General features: G+C 38.4%; 1 protein-coding gene across 1 annotated transcript; it reads right to left on the bottom strand.

The window, feature by feature from the left end:
* Positions 1 to 3,835: 3,835 nt before the first annotated feature.
* LOC105931655 (transmembrane protein 42) lies at positions 3,836 to 11,091 on the bottom strand. Its single transcript, XM_012870416.3, has 3 exons — positions 10,739 to 11,091; positions 7,807 to 7,953; positions 3,836 to 7,561 (listed from the first exon to the last, which is right to left on the bottom strand). The coding sequence occupies exons 1-3, from the start codon at positions 10,913 to 10,915 to the stop codon at positions 7,415 to 7,417; spliced, it is 471 nt and encodes a 156-aa protein (XP_012725870.1). The 5' UTR covers positions 10,916 to 11,091; the 3' UTR covers positions 3,836 to 7,414.
* Positions 11,092 to 11,397: the final 306 nt, after the last annotated feature.

The raw sequence follows: 11,397 nt of genomic DNA, 5'->3' as shown, positions 1-11,397 counted from the left end.
CCAGACCTGGATTATATTAAAAATCTGTGGCAAAACTTAAAAAAAACCCCAAAAAAACATGTTTAAGGGCACTCTTCTTGCACTGAAGTAATTGCAAAATGGCTAAAGCTCAGTTGGTCTCTTGATGTGCAAAGCTTGTAGGCGTATTACACGCAAAAGACCTCTGTGATTGCTGCTGACGGCAGTTTTACAACATAATTACTGTTAAAGTTATATTTTTATTGGTGAGGCATAGATGCTTATCAGTCAGCCTTGATTACATAAAATACTTTGTAATCTTTGTATTGAAGTGAGGGACATTTTTACAAAAATCTAAGTGAGACCTTAGTTCTATTGATTGAGCTTTGAAAACGTTCACAAAACACCCGAATGATGCAGAGAACGACCTTGTTTGTCAGATGAGGCTTTTATTGATTCATTAAACAGTGTTTCTTCACTCAGTTTAAGTGGCAATTTACATGTCCTTCCAAATAGGAACCATTAACACTTTATTTGCACTTTACATAAACCGAAATACATTTTGTCATGAAAATCTCACCAACTGAAACCGTCAGCTTGTGCTGTTAATCTAAACCTGTATAAAGAAATGCTCAGTGCCTTTTCTTTCAGGTTAGAAAAAAGGAAATCATCGTGTTTCATCGTGAGAGGATGCACAGCAAACTAATGTTAGTTTTAACAACACAGGATCTTTCTCAAGTCAACATTTAATTTGTAGCACTAATGGTTTTAATTTAAATTCATAAAATGTAGCTTTCTTGCAGAGCCTCCCATTTATGTCAAGGTGACACAGTTTTGTTGTCTTTAATCAATTCACACGACAGTGTTTACAGTGTATGTACCATGCTTTAACAGATTGCTACATGGTTTTTCGTCATGCCATTAACAGGAGACAAGCCAGGCATAAAGTTTGTAATTAAAAGCAAATATTGTTCTAAGGCAACTACACTCGGGCTGAAACTCAAGAAGAAAATACCAACCAGTCCCATGCATTATTGAGGCATCTTCATGTTGGAAAACGTTCGGTGATACTTGCAGTATGGAGAGTAACCTTGGTAGAAAAGTACTCCAGTCTCTTTGTAGCCAAAAGCCAAAACTACTGCAAACAAACTCAGTATCATCATTCCAGTGGTTTAGAAATACTTGTTAACTTTTGCTTACTGTTTTCTGCCAAGCCACTTTATTAAAGTACACCTTTCCTGAGGGTTTGACAGTCTGTATTGATATGATGCTTTAGATTTGTCGTTTGCACCACCAATGGTGAAAATCTCCTGCTCCTCCACATCTTAAGGGTGCTTCATTACACTGAAATCCTTTTACTGTGCAGGCCATCGAATGAACATGTTATGAAACCAGTTTGGGATGTTCTGAGCTTTGTGGCACAGTGCTTTTTTTCCCGCTTGTGGAAGCACCCATTGGCTCACTGTGGTCTTAAAAGGATGGTTCAGCTAGGTCAACAAGGATATTCAGCTAGGCTGTAGTGTTTAAATCATGATCAGTTGGTACCAATATACCCAAAGTGTGCCAAGTAAATATCCCGTCATCGTTACACCACCACCATCAGCAGCCTTGACCCCTCCGCTTGTCCATTTTTGTTGTGCCTGTGTGAGTTGTAGCCTCACTTTCCTGTTCTTATCAAGACAGGAGTGGCACAAGGTGTGATCTTCTGCCACTGGATGTTTTTTGAGACCCTTCACTGTAAGCCTGGGAGATGATTATGTGTGTAAACCCCAGAAGACCATAAGTTAGTGATATGCTTAAGTGACATTTCTTGTCACTCATATCCTATTTCTCTTTGTCCTTCTGATCTCCGTTTGAACTTCAGCAAAGTTGTCTACACCACCTCTAGATGCCTGAAAGCATTGAGTTGCTCCTGAGTGATTGGCTGTCTTACAATTTCTGCTAACAAGCCTTTGAACAGATATACCTAATAAAGTGGCCAGTGAGTGTATTTTTTTACACTTATACACATGGGATCCAGATTGGTAGGAAATTGGCCTAAAAATTGGGTCTTGGTGGTTTTGACCCAAAGTTGTCCCATCTCAATGGCCTAAAACAGTGAAATGAGTGAAAAGGGTTCCCTAATGGGTTCAAGATGTGTTGTTCTGAAATTATTTTTATTAATACCCAGTTGTGACTCGCTAAGAGCTGCATAACTGGTTTTGCCATCATGGACTGTATTTATTGAACCCACATCCTCTACAAGTAGCTCCCTGTGAGCCTAAACTCCCCAACCAAGCCTGTTCAAAATCCTTATGGGGCCCACATACAAATGTTGGCTGGCTAACCATTTATCCACCTCTGAGTCTATCTCGTTTTAATTAAAATGACACTGAGATAATTGTTTACTTTTTGTTCTTATAGGCAGGTGAAGTTATCAGTAGTTGAAAGTGTATAAGCCAGAATTAGATATCTCTCCAAGTTTCTAACCTCACTAAGGAAATCTGACATATAGTCAAGCATATCTGTATGCTTCCCCAGTCAAAAAAGCAATATTTCTTTGGATACAGTAGCTTGTATCCTAAATAATTTATTAGATGAGTGAGCTCTAAGAGGCAAACACTTCCAAGGGGCCAAACTATCAGAGCAGATGGGCTTTTTTAAGAGATTGTGTGGAATTAGTAGTGCCATGATTTTTGCCTCATGACATATTTTATGTTTTGGATTTTAACTTTGTCAAACTTAAATGTTTCAGGGGAATTACTTTTTATATCAGACAAAGATTGCCAGAGTAAACAAAAAAGTGCTATTTTACAATTATTTGATTCATTACCAACCTTGCCAAAAGTGATAAAGTAATTGTTAAAACATGACATAACTGTGGTCAATCTATTTTTTCTTTGATTTCCCTAGCCATACATACCAGACTTGTGGAATCATGAATTTGCTTAAACAGAGCCTGTCTGATAGCATGAAGTAGTCCTAAAGATTTCAAAAAGTAACCAATCATGACCTAATCTAAAGAAATTCAGAACCAAAGAGGAACAAAAAGACATCTATTGGAGAGTTTAAAGGGCAACACTCCTGCTACAAAGAACACAAAGACTTATCCCAAATTTACCAAAGAAACATCTTGATCATGTCCAAGACTTTGTTGCTTCAGGAAATGGGCAACTTCTCCCAACTGATTGGGAGAAGAAACATTGAATTCTGCTCTCTATCAGAAAGTCCTGAAAGTTAATGTCAGCTAATTCTAAAATCTGACTGAGATGTCGTTTCTCCATCTGAAACACTGGCTGATCAAAAACAATTCTGCAAAGCAGAGTGTGCCTCAACAGCCGACATGAAAGACTCCTTTCCAGTCATGGAAAGCGCTTGATGGCTGCTTGTCCTGCCAAAGGTGGAATAATCAATTATTCAGTTTTGAGAGCAATGGTGTTTTCTCAATGGGCTAGGTTACGTTTTTTCTTCAGAAAGAAAAACATCATGTTAAAACTACATTTACTCAGGTTATCTTTGTGCGATAGAAAAATGTGTATGAACGCAAACTGAACAACAGAAGAAATCTGGGGGTAAATACTTTTTAAAGCACCCTAATGCTCGTCCCATACCGGTAATATAGCAACTACAATAAAAAGCCTCCGTAAGTATAGCAACATACACACGGAGACAAAAAAACGAGATGAAAAACCGTTGGATGTCTTGGCTTGCCTCAAACAAAAGAGCCTAACATTATGATCACCTTGCCGCCCCGTCACATTAACAGGGATTAATGCTTTTCTGGGTATAAAACCTGCACAGCAACCAGTGGAAGGATACCTATATTTGTGCATCCTCTCTGTGGGATTTTACATACAAGTACTATAGCTATCGTTATGTACTAATGTTATATACTTTCAAACAACAGCGACTTAGTGTGAACCTAAAACCCTGTCAAAAGCTGCTTTATGAAACATATTCGATCAAATCTGTGCATACATGACTGAAACATATCTAATTGTTACACATTTTTATAATTTCTTGTCAGAAACCAATCACAGTGTGATCTCCAACGTCAACCACAGGCAGCGGAGACATGCAGGCCAGATGGACATCACCACTGTTATTGGAATTACAGTAATCCTGCAGTTGTCAAGTTTTATAACCTTAAGATGTCAAAGGAAATACTCAATTCTACTAAGTAAAAAAAACAAAACAAAAAAAAAACAGAATTTATATGCTAAAGAGCGTTGTTCATAATATAAATTAGCAAACAGGTGATTAAAGAAGCTGACGCCGGACCCCCGTTGAGTTTAAATAATTCACAGGTATGTCGCTCTGATGCTGATTGATGCTCGAGGATGCTTTGGTGTGATTTATTCAGCATTTCGGGGGGGGAGAAAAACGTGCACAAACGTCATGTGGCTGACGTGCAGCAGCTGCCTTAGAATCAACACACAGTACGTTTCACAGTCATGTGCAGAAACTGAGATTCAAGTAAGAACAACAAAGAAATGGCAAAATGTAAACACAGAGAGAAAGCCTCGCAGCGCTACATTAGAACAGTTATCAGTTTCTAAGAATAAGAGTGCACTTTGTTAGCCAGGGGCGGGCCTTCCTTAAACAGTGCCGTACAATGAATGCAGTGAGCGTCACAGTAGCTAAAGGACAAGTATAGGCATTAAGGGGTTGCTCAGCTGTGAGATAATGATCACTGCCAGTAACGTTGATGGTATATAAGATTTAGCATTTACCTTCCTATAACATGTATGCTTATTAAATGGGTTACCTCATTCCTGGACATGCTGTATAAAAAAGACGGCCATAACCTTTAGGTTTAATAAGTAAATGGTGACGTACCGATCAAGGCTTTTTTAAGTAACTGGTATAGTCATTAAATAAAATGAACTCCTGTTTCCTGTTGTTGGTATTACGTCTAAATTCATATCAGCCACACATACAGCATTAGCAAGAAAGGTATATGGCCGCATATTGTGCGGCCATATACCATGATTTTTTTTAAATCATGGTACAATGATGTGTGCGAATTGCAAAACGGCATTACAGCGGTCATATTTTTTTGTTAGACTCAAAAAACTGCTGTTTCCCAGACAATCTAAATGTTTCTCACTTCTTCTACTGTAATAGAGAGACTGTGTTGGTTGCTGCAGCCTCCTTTGTTTTTGGGTCATATGATCTGCTCTGTGTGCTGTGGCTAAGCAATGTTTGGTTGTAGGTAGAGTTGCGCAGAGAACAGCGGAGACACTGGCCATTCCTATTTTCGATGTAGAAAACAAACTGCTACGCTTATGAAGCAGGAAATAAATCTTGTGCACGTTTTGCTACTGACCACAATTACCTAGAACAACACTGATATGTTAGAAGTCAAACAAAACGTGTGTCCCAAATTTTTCACTCACTAAAATTAGCTCTTATTTTTCATTCCGTTTTGGACCAAGATCGCTGTTTGACGCATGTCATTTTTTTCTGCTCTAGCACTAAATTGTACAAGCAAGTATTTCTTTCGTCTCACATTGTACAGTTTTAATTGATTGCCTTTAAGATATTATAGCACTGAGCTCTCACAATTTATAAAAGCAGCACAGTGCTTGTTAGCTTTGTTTGTGTTTCTTAAATTAAGGCCTTATTTTAAGAATAATTTATAGTAAATACTGCAGTGTTTTCGGAAGGTATACTTTGTGACCCACACTTAATTTAAAAAATATTTATATGTTTATAAAGCGACTGCTGCATAAGACCTTTGATTTTTAAATCACCGATGCTCACTGATGCTGAGCATCACACGTCAAAAACATCAGTCCATAAGCCAAAGTATGACCTCACAGTTTTTTTTCTTCTTTTTTTCTTTCTTTTTTTTTTTTTTTACAAAACCAGTGGCCTTTACCTCCAAAAATATAGGTCCAAATTCAACAAAAATGCACTTATTTTTGACTAATGAAAACAGTGATATCACTGACATTTCTGTGGCCATATTAAATGTCACAGGAGAGGTGATTAAACAGCCAAATGTTTTATTTGCATGAATCAATTTAAATAGCTTTCAGTGACTAGCAGAAATTAAAAGGACTGTAATTTTTTTAAGTCTAATTTTTAATTACATCATAATAAGGTAACTATGAGGTGTGTATTCCTGTTGCTCGAACACTGTAGTAACATGTTAACCAAGAGAGGTCGTACAGTACTGTGCGTGACTGATTGGAGATAGAAACTTTTGGAATTCCATTTACAGTTTTTGAAAGTAAATATATCATAATTAGGGCCATAACACCATAAAATAATAAAGCATGAAACAGAAATATAACATAATCTTGAAAATACTGTTGGATGACAAAAAAGCCTTGGTAGCCACGTTTGTTTTCAAAACAAGAATGCATGTCTTCCCTTCCAAAGCCGGTCCGTCAGGTCTTCAAGCTATCATAAAACATTTCTTCTGACTTCCTCCTGCCTGGATGAATCCCTTTATGAACTCAAATTTGAGCCGGAGACTTTGCTAACATTATTTTCTTCTTGGACGGCCGCTGTGTTTTGCACTAATGACAGAGTTTGGCATTAAAAGCATAATGCCATCACTCTTTATCAACTTTCTGCTAGGTTTTCAGCTGCTATGTGGTCATTTTTAAAAACATTTTACAATTTAAGACATGAACATACAAATTGCCATGATGAACTACTGATGTGGCGACAGCTGAAAAATAAAAGTTGTAAATGAAATGATGACATATGCCCTCTGAATATGTGGCAACTGTATTGGATTTTGAGGCAGTACAATGTGAGAAGCCACCAAATTTTCAACTTTGATTTTTAATTTTAAAGGCTCTTCCTGTTGATTTTGTCTGAAGTTTTAGTTCTGGAAAGTAAATGGACTGCAGCGTTGTGTTAGCTACTGACAATATCTTACTGTTTATTCCACAAACATGAGAATGATATCAACCTCTGACACCCAACCCAACTGTGGAGTATTTCAAATCTTTTTTTTTCAAAGACATTCCATTATTTGTTTTTGTCTTTATATTTCTGTCCCATCCTTTTTTACCTCGTGATTTTTGTGCTATAGTTGTCTGATTATACAGCAAAAGATGTAAAGCTAAAATAATCCTCTCTCTCTCTCATTGTGAACCTGTTCACAGAATGATTTAAGAGCTTGCAAGAAGCTGGAACCAGGCATCAGTTTTATGGCATGTGTTTATCTCCACAAGCCAGAGTGTAGCTGTGCTATATAAGTGGATCCTTTAACGGCAAACATATCTTAAAACATTAGACAAAGGGGATTGGTTTATTTTAAATGCCATGACTGGAAGACCTCTTGTTCTTTCACTGAAGGATTGCAGCTTTTTGAATTATGCACCTGGGCTGCAGTTAAAGAGCAAATTGGTTGAATAAAACCGTTGCTTTCGGATTTTATTTGTCTTTGGCTTTTGTTAAAAGCAGAGCAGGTGTCAGCCTGAACACAGCACAGCCAGCTAGTGGAGAGAACGTGCTAATCGTCCTTTGTCGTGACTGCAGTCTGATGCCTGTCCTGTGGTGAAATCCTCTGCAGTACCAACAGACCTGAAAAGGTCAAAGAGATCCCGACCCACCACAGTGTTATCTGGGGTTCCCCAAAGATCAGCTGGCCCAGGAAAGCCTAGAATGGGAGGGGGGGAAAAACAAACACATTTTTTTCACAAGATTTAAACTGAAAACAAAATTAATAAACAACCAGCAAGTAATAAATAGAGAGCTAATTTATAATATAGTCTGGCCTACTTCCAATAATACGGTGGCTTATATAGAGAGAAATTATTCCTTTAAATCTATTTTATCCCCAACAGTAAAAAGTGGTTAAACTAATGGGATGAAAAGGAGAAAACTGTGCATGTTTCTACTTACGGAAGATACGAAGTTGGAGGCAGTGGTGGTCACAGTGGTTCGGGTGGAGGAAGAGGAGTACCTGAGTGCTTTGGCGAGGAAGGTCCACATCACAGCGTTGCAGGTGAAAAGGAGACCGCCACAAAGCAGCCTCAGAGGGATGTGGAGCTAGAATACAAAGGAAATTTAAACATTTTCTAACAGTATTATTGCAAAAGGTTATTCCATACATGGTTCTATATATATGTGTGTGTGTGTGTGTGTGTGTGTGTGTGTGTGTGTGTGTGTGTGTGTGTGTGTGTGTGTGTGTGTGTGTGTGTGTGTGTGTGTGTGTGTGTGTGTGTGTGTGTGTGTGTGTGGCGCCCGGGGAGCCAGATTGCTCCCCGGGCGCCCCACTGCTCCCCAAGGGTGATGCGCTAAAAAAAGCAGAGAACATTTTTCGTTGTAATGTATGTTTCAATGACAATAAATATGATATTACTATTACATTACATTACATTACATTACTAAAGACACTGACTGTTCAGAGTAAACTGAAGGTAAAATGTGTGGCAAGCAAATTCTATGAAAGCAAACTAGTCTAAGGGAAACACATAATGGATGTCATGTTTTCAAGGGAAAAACCTAAGAGGAAATAAACCAGGAAATAAGAATAATTTATTCATCATTTAGTGTTTTTTTAGACCCACTTAATCCTGTCATAGGGAAGCTGGAGCTTCTAAAATATTACTGCATGTTTGTTTTTAATTATCTGTCATTTAATTAGTTTTGAAATTCAATTAAATTTCCCCTTTATAATCATGTTTTATGGTCTTCTTTATGAACCCATTTGCAATTGTTATCTGTGAAAGGTGCTGAATAGCTAAAATCAACTTGACTTCCTTATCTATGAACCAATAATCCTAAAAATAGACAAAGACTAACACGATCCAGGTGATCACAGCTAAACAAGCTGGACAAAGAACCCATGGAGTATACTTAAAAAAGACAACAGGGTAAGAAACTATTTTTAAAGTAACAGGCTTAAAAAAAATACTTGACTGAAAAAAAGTATTATGATAAAATAAAATAATATGTAACCAAGAAAAATAATGGAATGGAATCTCTGCTTGTGCATTAACTTTATAGTGCTAATTTATTTATCCTATTCCAAGTTAACATTCTTTAGGTTTTGTTTTGCACATGGAAGTTTTAATCAATTGACAAAGACCATGGACATAACGAAATAAGCTAAGCAAAACTAAGCTGTGCAAGCAGGCTATGCTAGGTAAGCTACTTTGACCCAAGTCATACAGCCTACAAGGAAATACAATACAATACAATACAATACAATACAATACAGTACAATACAACTTTATTTATAAAGCACTTTAAAAACAACACTGTTGACCAAAGTGCTGTACACCAATAAAAACAAATAAAATACAGAAATATAAAACTAATAAAAAAGATACAAATAATATTAATAATTATATATATAAATAAAAACCAACTTCTCAAACTGAGTTAAAAGCCAAGCAGACATAATGTGTAGCAAGGCTACCAAATACCACAGGGATCTAAGCTAGCAACAGAAATCTGTCATTCTAGACTTTAGCTAATAGAAATAGTTATGGTAATTCTAACAAACCTGCAACAAAAGACCTCTAAGCAAGATTTAATTTCAGATAGTAAGGCAAAAAAGGTTTTGTCAATCAATCCATTAGTCTTTATTTATAAAACGCTTCTCAGACATAATGATGGCAACACAAAGTGCTTGACAGAGGATAAAATCAATAACAATAACAGTAATAATAAAAAGTAAGTAAATAATCAAGAAGTGGACTAAAATTGTCATTTAATTAGAATAACTAGTATGCAAATTCTTTATTCACAGCAATTAAATAAGAGGAATAACTATAATTAAAATAATTTATTTTAAATCAACGCAAAGCCAGACTAAAATACAATAACAATAAAGACCAGATTGACTCAAAAAATAAATTAACAGGTAGTCAATTTTCATTACTAAAGATCAGCTGGATGCTAAACCCAGAAGAGCAGCCGTTTGCGTTTAAAAACATTAATGGTTTTAGGTGCCCTTAGGTCAGGAAGCCTGTTCCACAGCCAAGAGCCACGATGAGAAAATCATGCCTCACCATGGGCTGTGTCTTTTTAAACGGTGCATGTAGAAACCGGGTTTCTACATTCAATCTAGATTACTATATAAAAAAACGTCCTTACAAGCTAGAATTAAATTATATCTACACAACATAAACAAAGTTAGTGGTGTCTAGAAATCATTAAAATGTCTTTATGTCCATTTAATACTACTTATCTCGTCTGAAAACGTGATTGAAGTGACGTTCCCACCGTGCTATGATATGATAGCTTGGCTTGCCATACAGGACCGGGAATTTGACCTTGTTAAAGCAGGATATCCCACAGGATTGCACCGTTCCCTAATTGGTATGCCTGAAATACCTCAATCCTGATGTGACGCATAAAAACCATGTGCTGCATTTTAATTAGGGTCCTTTAATTTACCCTCTAACCCCCTGCCTTCGCACTAACTCTGATCAGCAGAGTGTAACTGGCATAAGCGCACCAAACACCTGTCTGCAGATGTTTTTTTTTTTTTTTTTTACATCACCAGGATGACGCATGGAGGCAGATGGAAGGTCACAGCAGAAACCCGACTCCCTCTGAATCACCCGCCACCATCACCAGCAACACAAGACGCGCTCACGGAACAACGCGATCCCGCGCGAGCCGCATCGTCCTTCAGCACGCGGACGCGGCACCCGAGCGGATGCCGCAGGGTGTCCGTCGCGTGACGCTGTCCATGGTGCTGACGATGAGGACCTCATGGATGAGAGGAGACGCTCTCCAGATTCCCCCCCTCAATAACAGAACCGGTCCATTCCCAGACATCCTGGCTGTGTTACTAATAGTGAATAGAGCCCGGACTCACCCGGTCACATGCTGTGGTTTCGTCCGCATGTCTGAATTTCCGCTGCTCGCCCCACGTCCGGAGTCCGGTTTCACAGACTCCCTTCAGATAGTCGGCTCCCAGGGACAGTTTGGCCGACGACGACGCCACGGCTCCGAGGAAACCCGCCAGCAATGCATAGAAAACTCCCGGGAACATGGTGGCGGTGGTTACGATGACAGCCGAGGCACATTATTCTTCAGTCCATTTTTTTTGATCACTTTGGAGATGCTCTGTGTCATTTCCCTACATGTCTGCTGTTGCTGCTGCAGATGGTCCTGACTGAGCTGCCTGCATGGTAGTGACCGTACGAATGAATGAGCACTTTTCCTTGCACTTCCTGCCCACGGCCGCACGGTGGCAGAAACACAGTACGGTTGGGCTCCTGTGGCATTCTGGGCGTTGCAGTTCCACGTTTTGTACCCGTGTTTAGAGATAATGAGTTCTCTCCAAAGCAAGCTGGAATCAGAATGAACTACACCAGCTTGCCCAATAAATGCAGTGTTTTAAAGAATAGATTCCTGAAACAAATTTCTTATAAATACTGAGTGAAGCAGCACACAGTCGATACTAATTTAATATCCCTGAGTGTGAGTAAGTGCTCGAGAGTCCTTGAACAGTACTGCCAGACCTCTGCTCCC

The sequence above is a fragment of the Fundulus heteroclitus genome, chromosome 13, assembly GCF_011125445.2.
Source record: "Fundulus heteroclitus isolate FHET01 chromosome 13, MU-UCD_Fhet_4.1, whole genome shotgun sequence".
NCBI lineage: Eukaryota > Metazoa > Chordata > Actinopteri > Cyprinodontiformes > Fundulidae > Fundulus > Fundulus heteroclitus.
This window is presented reverse-complemented; position numbering and strand designations above follow the sequence as displayed.